The sequence below is a fragment of the Eucyclogobius newberryi genome, unplaced genomic scaffold (genome assembly GCF_026437365.1).
Source record: "Eucyclogobius newberryi isolate DKJ021-1_F unplaced genomic scaffold, fEucNew1.0.hap1 SCAF_5, whole genome shotgun sequence".
In the NCBI taxonomy this organism is placed as follows: domain Eukaryota; kingdom Metazoa; phylum Chordata; class Actinopteri; order Gobiiformes; family Gobiidae; genus Eucyclogobius; species Eucyclogobius newberryi.
Genome location: NW_027316167.1, coordinates 10798254 through 10813697, shown reverse-complemented (window position 1 = coordinate 10813697; position 15444 = coordinate 10798254). Strand labels below are relative to the sequence as shown.

The following is a 15444-nucleotide window of genomic DNA, read 5'->3' as shown; positions in this document are numbered from 1 at the left end:
ATATTCATTTGCTTTGATGAGATAATATTCTTTATACGTTTTATGGGTTCGGTTTATTCTCTACTGCAGTTTAGTATAGTTAGTTTTTGTTTTGTTTGATTTGATTTATTTGCCATAAAGTGCATGAACATGTAATACACATATCATAAACAAATGGTTGTAAACATACATATATATATATATATATATATATATATATATATATATATATATATATATATATATATATATATATATATATATATATATATATATATATATATATATATATATATTATATTATATATATTATATTATATTGTTGTTGTTGTTGTTTTATGGTGGTTGGCATCCAAGTGTTGTATATATATATATATAATATTGTGTATATATATATATATATATATATATATATATATATATATATATATATATATATATATATATATATATATATAGTATATATATATATATATATATATATATATATATATATATGTATATACACACACGAAAGTGCAAGCACTTATTTCTTGTATAATAAGTAAAAAGGAAATGTTTGTTAATTTAATAATTTCTTCTTGGCCTCAGCTTTAAAAAAACACAATGCTTTTTCAGGGGATATTTAGTATTAATCTATAGAACCTATAAACACATTAGTCTATGTTTAACTGGAAGAGCCACATGGGGAGTGTACAGCATGCATGGGCAGCAAGGGGCACAACCATGTGCACAACCAGGGATGTATTATATTATCGGGCACAACACGCTCTATTAGCTCTCACCGTTGCCCCCTAGTGGTGTGGAATGTCTACCACACCGAAGTGCCTTATGTGACAGATGCTCTGGGTGATGTAAAGTCAATTTTCTAATGATTATTGCTATTTGTATTTGTTTATATTGTGATTTAATTTTTTTTTGCTGTGTAAAACACTTTGAATTACTTTGTGTACGAATTGTGCTCTACAAATAAACTTTCTGAACATTCAAATCGTAAAGCAGGTAAGTTGAGTAAGCTAATGAGGGAACTCATTGTGTATTTAACATGGTTTAAAACATGGTCTAAAACTCTTAAAAGTCGATTTAAAGTAATAGACAATCCATCTCTTACAAAGCAAAAGAGTCTACAGACCTGGTTTCATTTCAAGTTTCATTTCCAGGAGTCGTTATAGCCATGGCATTTTAAAAAACACAATCTAGGGTAAGATGAACATACAATTTTACACAGTTATCATCAGAAATCTAACAAAAAAGTAAGTTCGCTCGAGGGTGGCGCTGTTTCCTCACAGACTGCGTCATTTCCGCTTTTGCAAAGGAAGTTCCCTGCGCACGTGGAAAGAGCTGTGTAGTGTTTACGTTTTATTCAGGTATTTTCAAGGATTTGCTCAACTTTTCACGTCCGTAGATCTGTGTCTAGTTATGCAAACATAAAGTACGTGCGCAAATCCAGTCTGAAATGTGGACAAAACTGGCGCCACGTTTTGCAGTAAAGCTAAGCTTCAGATGCTAATGTGTAATTCATTCGTTCAGGTTAGTTTAGCTCAAATATACGTACATGAACTGATCCGGTGTAAGTATAGCTCTGTCACCTTGATATTGACTTGTTTAGCTGCCTGTATTTTGTTTAATTAAAAGGAAAAAATAGATGAATGTTCGTCAGCCCATTGCATCTAGTTTTTATTGTTATTATTATACTTAAACGTTTACTTCCCTGCAGAGGTGGTCAATGACCAAGTACATGTTAAGTAATGTAATTGAATTCCCTTTCCTTTTTTGTTTTGTAGATGGTAAATATACAAAATAGATTTTCTGACTAAAGAGGATAAGACAAAGTCTGCGTCTTATCTTTATAAGAAAATATTGTATTATTTTTGAAGCCACAAAGGTACTTGTGATTTGTTTAAAAGTACTTTCATAAGATTTTACTAAACATTTGGCCTATTTTCTCCCAGTTTGACCATTTTGGTAAAGTTTATAATGTTACTTCCTGGTTGGACTTTTTTTTTTCCCCCTTCAAATCTGGTTGGACATGAGCAGAGGTAATTCAGCAGCTGTTACCTAGCAACCATATTAACCAAACAAAATTCATAGAAATAAAACAATAGTTACGATATGACAAGTAATAACACTTGTTAACACCTTTATCGTGTTATATTATTGTTTAAACCGTCAGAAAAAGTGTGTCAGTTGTGTGTAAATTGTCTCTGCGTTTTAGATGGAATGTCACTTTTAAGTTCTTCTTCCCGTAAATTTCAACTTTGTCTTTACCAACTGCAACTAGACTGATGGAAAACTGTGATCAATATTCACATCAGGGACTAATCCAACAAACTAAGTAAAAGTTAGAAAAACATCTGAACCCGTAATGGAGCAAGCTACTGTATGTATCTGTAATAGGGCTTTTAAGAGTGAATCAATGAATCACTACTTATCGATTACTGAGATAATTGTCAAATAATCGTTAACTGGTTTACAAACAGACTCCAAGTGTGAGAGTGACTCGTACATAGCAGTAATTACATCCAAATTACACAGGACTCCTGCTATTTTAGCGCATTTGTTCAAAAAAATATTTTATCTGTAAATATACTCCACCTGGACGACCTCGAGCAGCGGCATTTTAACGCATCATCTGGGTCACATTTAGTAAAGATCTGATATTTACAGGCATTTCACATTCTAAACCACTAATTGATGAATCAGTAGTAATTGCTAGACTAGTTTATCAGAATAAAGTTAGTTAGCCCTTATCTGTACATTAACTCAAGTAATGACGAACAGTACTTTGACCCCCTTAGCTTCTCTGCAGTGCTGATGATTCAAATATTATTCTTGTTTTATTAACGTTGTAATATTTATAACATTTCTCAAACAATGTCTTGCCTTTCTCAAGAGCAGCTCAGTGTTTACAGCCGCTTTTCCAAGTCATGTCTGTGTCGTATAAATTCTATCTCCTAATAACTTGCCGCTTTTGTTTTGTCATTCTTCTTCAGCCCCAAGCGTCTGGTTTGCCTAACTCAAAATTTTGCCTTGTCAAGTTTAAAAAAGAAAAAGGAACAAATAAAAAGTGAGAGAGGATAAGCATGAGCGCGTTGGACGAGGACCAGCGTTTCCATCCCGGTTGCCTTGACGAAACAACACCATCCACGAAACCGCCGGACGCCGCTGAATCTGCCAAACAGCCGCTCCGGGGTTTGAAGCTGGCGTCGCACGAGGTCCTGGAGGGGGCGCAGGAGAAGGGCCGGTTGAAATGTGCCAAATGCGGCGGGTCGAGAATGTTCTTCTGCTACACGTGCTGCTCCCTCGTGGGGGTCAGTGCTCAGAGCGTCCCCCAGGTCAAGGTGAGCGCCAGGTTTACGCCGTGATGATGTAAAAGAGGCCTTCAGATGTAATCACACAGTGTCAATGATATGAACTCTGGAGTGTCATATCGACTAAATTATAGCAATATCGATATTATTGCAAGATTTGAATATACTCCACAACAAAACTTCACAGAGGCAAAACAAGACTAAATCAAGGTGAATATAATATGAAAATCATGAATAAAAATCAGCCTTTTTCATCGTTTTCCTTTTTAAAACAGTACTTTTCTGTTCATGTTATTGCGATGTACTTAGTTTGTTGCAATATCAGTATTGCGTCTGGTAATATTGTGATACTTTTTCTAATCTAAATCAGGTTGCAACTAGGCCTAGACCGCTCTGTGTATTTGTTCTTTTCCCCCAAAACATATGAATGGAAGAAGAAAAATAAGTGTTTGGAGGGAATGGAACCTCTGAAAGTATTTAGAAGTCACTCAAATATTTATGCAGATTTGATTTGTCTATTACAAGCTCTTTTTTATGTTGGGTGGGTAAATAAATATTTATAGAACAATTATGAAAAAATTCCCAAACCACAGCTAAGCTTATAATTTGGAACATAATAATGTGAATCTCCAGTTTGTCAGTTTTTGATTCTGTTTAATCTACAATGCAACTTTTCCCCCTAAATTATATTATTTTGGGCTGCAACAAATTATCATTTTAAAAGGCGATTAGTCAGAATATTTATTGTCCCAGGAATGATTTAAAATACAATTCTACATATTAAAAAAGCAAAAAAAAAAAAAAAGCAAATTTGAACTATTAGAAATAAATAAATAATAATACATGAATAAAAACACCACAATGTTTGTTATTCTTTTCTCAATTATGTGTTCCTGTATTTTGTGTTTAGCTTCCAGTGAAAATTGACATAATCAAACATCCAAATGAGACGGACGGGAAGAGCACGGCGATCCACGCAAAGATCCTGGCTCCGGACGACGTGAACATTTACACTTACCCCTGTATCCCGGAGTACGACAAGGACACGGTGAGCTTTACTTGTCTTTGTTTTATTTAAACACCTTTAACAACATTCATTTATACGTTTAATGCAATTCAGTGGAACATTTCAGGCAAAGTAATAACATCTCCATGAGTGATCTGCCGCTGTAGTTCACTGTAAACTCAGAGAGCAGTGCATTTGACAGCGAGACAAAGTGGGTTTTCATGCTGTCATGTCTGTCTGGGTCAAATAAACTCTAAATTAGGTCCAAACATTAGGACTGGGGAATATCACAAATCATAACTTTTGCCTCACATTGATCATAGTTTTGTCTTTATTAAAAACAAATCAAATGGCTTCTTTTGATATGAATTCCCTGAATATAAACAATACAACTTTCAACTAATGCCATTTAACATGATAAATAGTCAGATTTTGTCTGCCGTCTGCTCTGTCCCAAACCACATGAGGTTTGGCTGTGGACCTCTGGATTAAAAAGATAATTGAAAATGAGAAATGACTCAATCTGGAGCTCGATTAAAATGTCAAAAAATGTCCCGCAAATTGGCATTTAAAGATTATTAGTTTGATAGATAAATGTGTTTTAAGTTAAAAAAAAAAAAAAAAAAAAAAAAAAGTACAGAAAAGTGACGATTTTGAAACTAAACATGGTTTTGTGAATCAATTAAAAGAAATGTGACAAGTTTAGAAGCAAATACAAGTCATTTCTGCTCAGATTCCTCAAAAATATAAACGCAAATGATTTATAATCTCGCTTTTTATGTCTGATTAATCACTCCGAAAGTTTGATTTCATAAAGCAGGTCACATATTGAGATGCGGTAGGTAATGTATTAGGAAAACAAGCGGGAAAGATAATTTAGAGTTTCATTGTTGTTTTGATAAACCACAAAATACAACTTAAATCGTAAGGGTTTTTTTTCACAATAATCGTCACACATTTTAAATCATGACATCTCTAATTGCAAAGCCCTAAAACATATTTAAAATAATTCTAGCCTACTTGGGGACATCTAATTGATTGATTTCAAATAAGTTTCTACCTTCACAACAAACTGATTAAGTGCCTGCCATTTCTCTGTAAGGTTTCCCCAGCTCTTCTTTCATCTGTTCCGTGCATAGACCAGACCACCGCCCTCTTGTCAACTCACGTCTAAAGTCAAGCCAAACAACACATTACACAATCCTCCTCTCTCCAGGTGGTACTTGTGTTCCCGGGACCGAAAGCTGTCACCGTGCAAAACATGATCCAGAGTCTGACCCTGCGCGCACGAGACCCCACCGAACCCACCAGGAAGAGGTTCAGGAGCGCGGGTGCATCGGACTGTGCCACACACGGAGAGGCCGACCCGGGCGCGGAGTCCAAGGCCGCGCCGTTGCGAAAGGTGGTCTTCATCGACAGCACGTGGAACCAGACCAACAAGATCAGCACAGATGAGCGACTGCAAGGTTCGGGTCGGATGTAATTATGTCGAGTTCGAAGGGGTTAAGGGGAAAGAAAATTGTACTCAAGGTTCTTTTTTGTTTTTGTCAACAAGGGCTGTTAAAAGTATCAAAAATCAGATAAAACTAGTATGGAAACTAGATGCACATTTCAACAAGTATCAATGCAGAAAGAAAAACATTGACAGGATAAATGTGACCTTTTGTGACACCATTTTCAGCTGTATTTTCCTCCCGTCTTTTTCAGATTTGCTGCAGGTGGAACTGAAAACAAGGAAAACGTGTTTCTGGCGTCACCAAAAAGGCAAACCGGACACGTACCTGGCCACGATTGAGGCCGTTTACTATTTTCTCAAAGACTTTCATGAACTTTGCCTGGAGCAGGATTACAGCGGGGAATACGACAACATTCTGTTCTTCTACTCGTATCTCCACACGGTCATCAACAAAGCCAAGACCGCTGCAGGGAGACGCCAACAACTGACAAACTGAGGGGCCTTGCCTTTGTATTATATTAGCTGTTGTCTAGTCATTTATAATAATTTGCAGTGGGTTAGGCCTGTCACAATTCAGTTTTGTATCGCTATGAAGATCTCAATATTCATGGTCAAGAAACATTGCGCTTTTGCAATCATTTCCGATTGACACCATGACCCAAAATGGTGACATCCCCTTTCATTCATGTTAATAAATCACTGTTCCTTTACTGACCAGTTTATGAAATCACACTTTCTGCATGATAGTGACATAAAAATCACGTTTACTTTCCCAGTATTGAAACTAGAAATAATGTATTTTGTGACCTGAATAATCCAGATTAATAGTTGAATTAACATAAACCTAAAGCACAGCCATTCTAATCAACCCTTTTCTAAGTGATTGCAGATAGAAGATTAATTCCTATAAACAATAAGTTCCATGCAATATTCAGTTTGCATCTATAATAGATCAAATGAGAGCTTTAAGAAAAGGTTCTCTAATCCAAGTGGAAGAAAAAGGACATGACATTTGAGCCCATAATATTGTTCATCTCATTTAATGATCAATCCATTCATTTTTAAATACTCGGTGATATACTTGGTTATATTCGGACAGGCCAAACTAGAGATTTATGAAAAATAAATTAATTTGTACAAGAATGTGTGAGGTGTTTAGATGGTTAGAACTAAATTAATTTAATAACATTTTGAAATTTTACATTTCAGTAGTTGTAGTTTTCTGAGATACTTTACTCCTACTTAATATTTAGTATTAGTGACAGTTTCTCAGTAATTCTAGGGGCTGTATTTTTCTCCCACTCATGTAAACCGGTGCTTTTAGGAAATGTTACCCACCTCCGTGTATAAAATGTTAAAGTTGTACAAAATTGTGGAGCCCTGTATACTGGTAATTTGAGAAGAAAGAAATTGCCAATGTTAAATGGTGGAAATGTGTTAAGATATAGTTTGGTTGGAAGAAAACTAAAATAAAGCAAAACTAAAAAAACTGAGATGAGACAGTTTTTCAACGAACAATCTTAGGGATTGAACATTTAAATATTTTATTTACAAATTCTTACACAATAGTTAGTAAATTTAAAAATAACCTTCCTAGTACACTTCATATGTATATCAAACCAAAGTCCTTCCTTTGCTAATCAAATTTCCGCACATAATTATCGCCAGTGGAAGTTGTGATTTTAGTAGTAGGCTTCTCGGATCTTGGCCTGCAGGTTGTCGCAGGTTTTCTTGGCGTCTCCAAGAAGCATTGAAGTGTTGGGTTTGTAGAAGATTGGGTTGTCCACAGCAGCGTAGCCCACGCCCAGAGTGCGCTTCATCACAACCACCTGCAAAGAGTTTAAGGTCAGAGGTGTAAAAGAGGCAATATATAATATATACAATAAATGTAACAAGACTGCTTTTCAGTGGCACAAAGCATGTTTAAAGCTTCACATCTTAATGTAGCCTTCTCAGATGCATCATAGTTAACATTGAGGCCACCTGCAATTAATAACAGGACAATTACATTGTATGGAAGTGATTTTAAAAGACACATAAAATGCTTTATTAGGCCCGAGCACAAAGCGTCCGTCCGCTTCCAAACACCCACCAATGTACGTCCCGTGCACACTAACATTTAACATGATCGGAAACGGGTGAAGCCCGTGCAAAAGGCAAAAGAACACTTTACAAGGGGATGGCAACAGCAAAGCAGTCAAGTTAGAAATCTGGGGGTAATGATGGACTCGGCCACGTCAAATCAATAACAGCAGCTTTCCATCTAAAAAAACATTGCCAAAATCTAAAATATAGTGTCTAAACCAGACTCAGAGAGACTTATCCATGCGTTTGTCTCCAGTAGATTAGACTACTGTAACGGCCGCTCACTGGTCTCTCCAAACGAGCTGTAAAACAGCTGCAGTACATCCAGAACGCTGCTGCTCGGGTCCTGACTAGAACCAGGAAGTACCATCACATTAGTCCTGTTCTCAGGTCTCTGCACTGGCTCCTGTGGCTCAGAGAAGAGACTTTAAAGCAGCTCTGCTTGTGTACAAGTCTCTCCATGGCCTAGGACCAAAGTACATCTTGGATATGTTAGTGCCATATGAACCATCTCGGACTCTGAGGACCTCAGGGACCGGCCTCCTGCTGGTGCCAGAGTCAGGACTAAACATGGACCGGCCTCCTGCTGGTGCCAGAGTCAGGACTAAACATGGACCGGCCTCCTGCTGGTGCCAGAGTCAGGACTAAACATGGACCGGCCTCCTGCTGGTGCCAGAGTCAGGACTAAACATGGACCGGCCTCCTGCTGGTGCCCAGAGTCAGGACTAAACATGGACCGGCCTCCTGCTGGTGCCCAGAGTCAGGACTAAACATGGACCGGCCTCCTGCTGGTGCCAGAGTCAGGACTAAACATGGACCGGCCTCCTGCTGGTGCCAGAGTCAGGACTAAACATGGACCGGCCTCCTGCTGGTGCCAGAGTCAGGACTAAACATGGGGAATCTGTTTCAGTTTTATGCAGATAAAATCTGGATCAGTCTTCCTGAAGATGTGAGACAGGCCTCGACTCTGGTAATGTTCAAATCTAAGCTAAAAACAATTTTGTTTGGCTGAAATTGTTTTATTTGCTAAAATTATTTTATTTGCACTGTTTTATGTCTTAAACTGTTATGTGATTTTAATCAATTTTGATTTGCATTGCATTGCATTGCTTGTGTGCGAATTGTACTCTTATTGTACAAATAAACTTGTCTTGCCTCCTCTTACGTTGGGGGGCGGCAGTGTGATGCGGGCTGATCATTTCCAATTGTGGCTATATTTTGTATCATTATTGGCTTACATTTGCCTAACTATGGCATGTTTTATTTATTTATTGACAAGCACATTTCAAAAAATGAAATTTAAAAATCTTTTATTAAATTTGGACTCAATTTGAAAATGGAAGGTGAGGCTGATGTCTAATCTTTTTCCTCCCCCTCTTTGGTCATGTTGTTTGTTCCCTCTGGTGAGTTTTTAGGAAAAAAATACCAACAAAAGCTAGCTTGCCCCAACATGCTAATGTAAACAAGCAGTTGTAATGGACGCGAATTCATTGCAGAAATGCTCAGAGCGAGTGACAATTTATTGCCTTAAAAACCTCCAGATTTATACTTCTGACATCATAAATCTGGGAAATTTTAAACCTCGTCGTTGTGAAGCTCACAAGACGACGGACTTGTAAACAGGATTAATGAAACAAGTGTGAATTACGCTAAACACAACTCCGGGCATGAGTTTGACAACGAGAACATGGCCCTTTAAATAATATTATGCATGTCATCTTATTTTGTCCCATCCAGACACAGGGAGAATGATTGAAAACTCCTGTACTCCAAACAGGAAGGCCACACAAATGAATATCAAACACACTGACACTGGTTGGACTTTGAATACAGACCTGTTTGGACTTCCACACCTCCAGGACGGGCATGCCGGCGATTATGGAGTTGGGATCTTCCTGTGCAGCAGAGTTCACAGTGTCGTTTGCTCCGATCACCAGCGTCAGGTCAGTTTCTGAATCACAAAAAGGAAACATTTAGACCAATGTCATCGACCGATAATTCATGAACGCACAGCTGTGGTTGTTAATCGCGTAACTCCCAAACACCACATTCATCTGCCGCGGCGTAAGCAAAACCATGTGTGAGAGAAGATTGTTCTGGTGAAATGGGAGAATGATCTGCCAAGATTTTGGCCGAAAGCTTCCCAAAGAGATTTTTTTTTTTTTTTTTTTTAAGACTTGCACATAATAGATACAACCTAAACTGGTACAAAGTATAGTTAAAAAGAATAATTTTATTGATGCCTCATTTAATTTTAGAATAAGTTTAGACAAATATAAATTACATAATAATATTTTACAATAATAAAAAGTAAAAAGATAACCCAAAGCCTTTTCATCTCCACGGCACATTTTACGTGGATACAGTGTCGACCGCAATACTTTTTTCCTGCATTTCAGTTTTATGCAGCTAAAATCTGGAACAGTCTTCCTGAAGATGTGAGACAGGTTCTACTCTGACAATGTTCAAATCTAAGCTAAAAACAGTTTTGTTTATGACTGAAAGGATTTTTTCTTTGCACTCTTCTCTTTTGTTTGTGATTTTATTAGTTTAGACAATCAGTTGGATTGATAATTTTTAATTTAGTTAATTTTATTGTATTTCTGTAATTTCTTTGTGATTTGAATGCATTTTTCCTGCTGTGTGAAGCACTTTGAATTGCCTTGTGTATGAAATGTGCTCTACAAATAAACTTGCCTTGCCTTGCCTTCCTAACGAGGAAACGAATGTCTTTTCTTTAACTAACCATAAAATGATTCAAGTTGTCAAGTTCGGTGAATAAAGCAATTCAGTTGCAAAGCAGAATCTTATGTAGGCGTCAATAGGCTCTTGTTTTTGGTGTACGTTTCTTGGCACAATATTAACACTTAAGTTGGACATCCTGCAACGTTCACCTGGGAAGTCGTCGTTGATCTCCTCCATCTCCAGGACCACGTCATATGGGACTCCAGCCTCAGCCAGGAGCACGTTCAGCTGCCCGGGCATGCGACCTGCCACGGGGTGGATCCCAAACCTGGAGGACAAACACTATGAGTATGTATGTGGAGCGTGAGCGGCCGGCGTCGTTTTAATGTTGTCATTAGAGATGGAGACATCACCATTTGATTGTTCTTTTACCATTGAATACAGTGAGTTTATAGAAGGAATAGAATAGAAATAAGAGGACTGATATAGTCTACAAACAAATGGGTGCTATAAGTTATACCACTCTATTCTCCACTTTCATAAACATAAAACTAAAAATTTCATAAAACCTTGAATACACATTGCTATTAAATATACAGATTTAAATGTCACAAATATGGCTGCAACAAGTTAATAGATTATTTATATAATTGTCAACTAATTTAGTAATCAAATCATTCTTTTTCTGGTCAGTACACAGGTTCCCAAACATGCCATGAGCAAGGAAAAGGTTTACAACTAATATTGAGCCACAATTGCCTGAAATAGTGTATATGATGAAAACACTCTTTTGTCCATAAATGTGCTCCACCAGGCTTCATTCCACAGGATAACCGGGTCAAATTATGTAAAAAAAAAAAAAAATCACGCAACTTTCTAAACAACTAATCGAACAAACAGAAACCTTTCTACGTATTCATAAAAGAACGAGAATTTGTCCAAAAAATGACTCACCTGACAGATTTCCCCTGCTCCTTCAGCATCTTCACCATGTCAGCGATGGGATACTGGGCCTTCGCTGCGCACAGACCCCAACCTGAAGAGCACAGAGGGGCCAGAACACAGGGTTAACGCTCGAACACAGGGTTAACGCTCGAACACAGGGTTAACGCTCGTACACCGCTCACACCGCTCGTACACCGCTCACACGCCGTTCACACGCCGTTCACATCCAGGGCAGTGCCATTGATTCAAGTTTAGAAATTCAGTCATGTCCGAATCGTCTGCCCAAAACATTTATTTTAAAATAGACTTCCACAGCCAATTCTCAGTCAGCAAGAGAGTCTGGTTTGGAGCAGAATTCAGACTTTGGCAGAATACATTTGATGTTAAATGGCAGTTATTTAAAGTGTGTTTGTGTGTGTAAATGACACTTACACTATTTACAACTCATTCAATATAAAAGTAGGCATTTGTAGTTTATTCCGTATTGGCTCCTTTACAACTGGAAAATAAATATAAAATAAACCCAATAAATGAGATTAAATTAAACATCATCTTATTTACCATTGTTATCTCAATTTAGTTTGTATTTGCCATAGCATAAATGAATGAAATAGATAAATTACCATCTCAAGTAGCCAAACCACTGACAAAATCTTTGCATTACAATAGATGCAGAAACTATGCAATGTGAACATTGCTCTGCGGCTTGCCATAAACCACCAGGACATTTGTTTGTCGGTACATACATTTGGAATACACATTTTGTACTGAATTTGAATCTCTAGTCATGCGAAACCATTGTTTGTCCTCTAGTAAAAGAACAAATTGGCCAAGAGGATATTAAAAAAACTGAAACTGTTATTTTAAACCTCATTCTTTTGTCCTCTTTGCCCCTTCACCGCAGTTCCTCCAAAAGCCTCCATCTTACCCAAAACATCTCCCCATTGCGTGCGTGGGGCGCGTTTGTGTCCCGTGCGTGCAAAGAAGTGCTTTTCCTTCATTTGTCTCACCTCCCCGTAACCCCTTATAAAGTTTAGTGAAAGATCCTAATAGAGGTTTAAAAAAAAAAAAAAAAAAAGGGCAAAATATGAAACATATTTTTTCGAATTCTCCAGACAAATTCGAGCCTTCTGTTTCCGCGCCGTCATGCCTTTGTTGCTGACAGACTCAGGACAGTCTGGTCTCAATCGCATGTATATGACATTTCGTTGTTGGCCTAATCAAAGCAGCATGTTTGGACCACACAGCCGCCCCTGGGATTTCACTTTTTTGTGTGTGTGATCTGCAGGAAAAACAACTCAAGTCCAAGTAACACAAGAGTCGCTTTGCAATGACATTATTGGCGCCTGTCGGGAGCACTGGGCCATACGGGCAAAACAAATCAGCATTTTCTTCCTTTTGATTGTTTTTTCCCTTAGATTTCTTTTCTTCTTATGAAATAATTTGATGGCTTTTAATTGGAGCTGTAATTGTTAATGATAAAACTTGGGTCTACAATCAAAAAGAAAAAAGCATGTGATTTGGAACAGATATCAGACTTTGAAGAAATTTAACAATTTATTTGCGTGAAATTGCAATTATATACATCTTTTAAAATGCTGTATGTTTGTTTTGAAATTGACAAAATATCTTTAAACATACGTTTTGTGTTGCTGCTGCCAAACTCAGGAAATTCAAAGCATCCATCAAAATCCCAACAACCCTACTTTTATTACCAATTTCAGAGAAATATGCAGAAGTTTTAACTAATCCATTTAACACAAAAGAATGCTCTTATTTGTTCACGTTTTTAAATAGCATTCATGTATTGACAAAGGATTAGTTGAAGAATGGCAATTACAAATGTGTCAAGCGAATAATTAACCAATGGAATCTCTTAATTTTTAACTGGTCGATTGCAAAACAGAACATAGGGACCTTTTTCATATGCAGAGTCGAATTTGGCAGATTTCATGTGGTGGGCAATTCTTGTATTGCACAAAAAACTGACCATAAAAAGTGCACACATTTGGTTTCAGTAAACGAGCAACTGTGGTTTATGTAAAAAAAAACACACAAAAACAACAAAAACACATGTGATAAGTCTTTTTTCTTATCTATGGAATATATGGACAGATTGCTCCCTCTAGTGGGTAAATAAACCACCCGTCATGTCTTTTTACCCCAATTGAGAGTCACTTTAAAGGTCTCGAGACTCTGCCAAACTCTGAATCTGAAACAATAAAAAAAAAAGCAGCAATAGAATTGGCTGTTACAAAGAAAATAATTGTTATGACTTAATATTCAATTCATTCAACATTTGTGAAAAATAAAAAAAACCTGTCTGAATGTTTTAGGGCTGAAAGTTTGTATTGTCCAGATAACGTTTATTTGATTACTAAATTAGTAGACAGTCTCCAAAACATGCCAAGTGTGGTAGAAGAGCTTTTATGACATCAGGACACAGGGAAAAAAAACAATTTTGAACCTATTTTGTCTTATGAATATAAGATTTTTACAAAATGTTACCCATAGATTAATCGATTAGCAAAATAATTGTTACAGCTCTGAAATATTTCCAAGGAAAAACCAAGGCATATATTTTTTACAAAAATGCCACCGTCACGTACGGGCACAGGTAGGTAGTGTAGCCAAAAGAGTTACTCAAGAGTAACATTACTTAAGAACAAAGTAATGGTCTAAAGGCGAGTTCATACCGCCGTATGAAAATAAACTCACCTGAGTTTATTTCAAGGTGTCTGCCTTTAAAATGTACAGGTGTCCAACTCCTGCGCCGGGCGCAAATTGGACACAGCGGTGTGAGCGCGGCTTAAGAATTTACTCAAGAGAAAACGGAGCACGAGCAAGTATAACCCAGCACGAGAGTGTAATAACCCAGCACGAGAGTGTAATAACCCAGCACGAGAGTGTAATAACCCAGCACGAGAGTGTAATAACCCAGCACGAGAGTGTAATAACCCAGCACGAGAGTGTAATAACCCAGCACGAGAGTGTAATAACCCAGCACGAGAGTGTAATAACCCAGCACGAGAGTGTAATAACCCAGCACGAGGGAGTATAACCCAGCACGAGCGAGTAAAACCCAGCACGCAGCACGAGCGAGTAAAACCCAGCACGCAGCACGAGGGAGTATAACCCAGCACGAGAGTGTAATAACCCAGCACGAGAGTGTAATAACCCAGCACGAGAGTGTAATAACCCAGCACGAGGGAGTATAACCCAGCACGAGGGAGTATAACCCAGCACGAGGGAGTATAACCCAGCACGAGCGAGTAAAACCCAGCACGCAGCATGAGCGAGTATAACCCAGCACGCAGCACGAGCGAGTAAAACCCAGCACGAGAGTGTTTAACCCAGCACGAGGGAGTATAACCCAGCACGAGGGAGTATAACCCAGCACGAGGGAGTATAAACAGAGCACGAAACACATTACCTGGAGTGATGATGATGCTGTTGGCATCTTTGATGATGTCGATGGTCTGGTCCACGTTGACCTCGGTGTGAGTTCCCACGATCTCCATGGGTTTCCCTCCGGCTGTGGACGTTGTGCCGTAACCTCCCAGGATCACGTTCGGCAGCGAACGGTTCATAGCCTAAAACAGAGATAAATATGATTGAACCATTTTTGTTTGACATTTGAGCTCGTCAGTGGAACTGTAATGCAAGTGCTGCAATTATATTTTTCAGATCAGGTACTTCAACAACAACAGTAGCTGTGGGTCTTCCAAAGTGTGCGTCTGTACAAGCCTTGAACCTGCACACCTTTGCTGCAGAGGCAAGAGTCAAAGCCTCTCGGACACGGCCAACCAAACAGGACACGCTCTACTGTATTTGAAAATGCTGTATACATGTGCAGTGGCCTGAATAAGAGTGAGCAGTAAACTTTTACCAGCAGCAAGGGGCGTGGGCAAACTCACACCATCGGTTTGGTTTAGGTTGGCATTTTCCGCCCACTCTACATTGAGACAAGCTCTCCT

The 15444-nt window shown here is 38.1% G+C and overlaps 2 protein-coding genes across 3 annotated transcripts in view; one reads left to right on the top strand and one right to left on the bottom strand.

Annotated features, from left to right (window-relative positions):
* Positions 1–1284: 1284 nt before the first annotated feature.
* dtwd1 (DTW domain containing 1) lies at positions 1285–6322 on the top strand. Of its 2 annotated transcripts, none has more exons than XM_072464974.1 (5): positions 1285–1346; positions 2973–3320; positions 4201–4338; positions 5513–5762; positions 6004–6322. In XM_072464974.1, exons 2-5 carry the CDS (start codon positions 3063–3065, stop codon positions 6246–6248), a joined length of 891 nt encoding a protein of 296 aa, XP_072321075.1. In that variant the 5' UTR covers positions 1285–1346; positions 2973–3062; the 3' UTR covers positions 6249–6322. The 2 variants fall into 2 exon arrangements, with proteins under 2 accessions (XP_072321075.1, XP_072321074.1); XM_072464973.1 differs by having other exon boundaries at positions 1301–1411.
* Positions 6323–7254: 932 nt separating this feature from the next.
* Positions 7255–15444, bottom strand: part of LOC140380976 (NAD(P) transhydrogenase, mitochondrial-like) — a 34258-nt gene continuing 26068 nt past the window's right edge. The window contains exons 18-22 of the mRNA XM_072464972.1: positions 14901–15060; positions 11477–11558; positions 10732–10850; positions 9673–9788; positions 7255–7581 (exon numbers count right to left, since the gene is read on the bottom strand). Of these exons, the coding sequence (XP_072321073.1) occupies positions 7435–7581; positions 9673–9788; positions 10732–10850; positions 11477–11558; positions 14901–15060 (624 nt within the window). The 3' untranslated portion in view covers positions 7255–7434. The remainder of the gene's footprint in view (positions 7582–9672; positions 9789–10731; positions 10851–11476; positions 11559–14900; positions 15061–15444) is intronic.

What these genes read in the sequence shown, in the direction of transcription:
- dtwd1 (XM_072464974.1), top strand. Translation starts at nt 3,063, where the DNA reads ATGAGCGCGTTGGACGAGGACCAGCGTTTCCATCCCGGTTGCCTTGAC. An exon ending in AGAGCGTCCCCCAGGTCAAG is followed by an intron (nt 3,321 to 4,200) that starts GTGAGCGCCAGG and finishes TTTTGTGTTTAG; the next exon opens with CTTCCAGTGAAAATTGACAT. An exon ending in CGGAGTACGACAAGGACACG is followed by an intron (nt 4,339 to 5,512) that starts GTGAGCTTTACT and finishes TCCTCTCTCCAG; the next exon opens with GTGGTACTTGTGTTCCCGGG.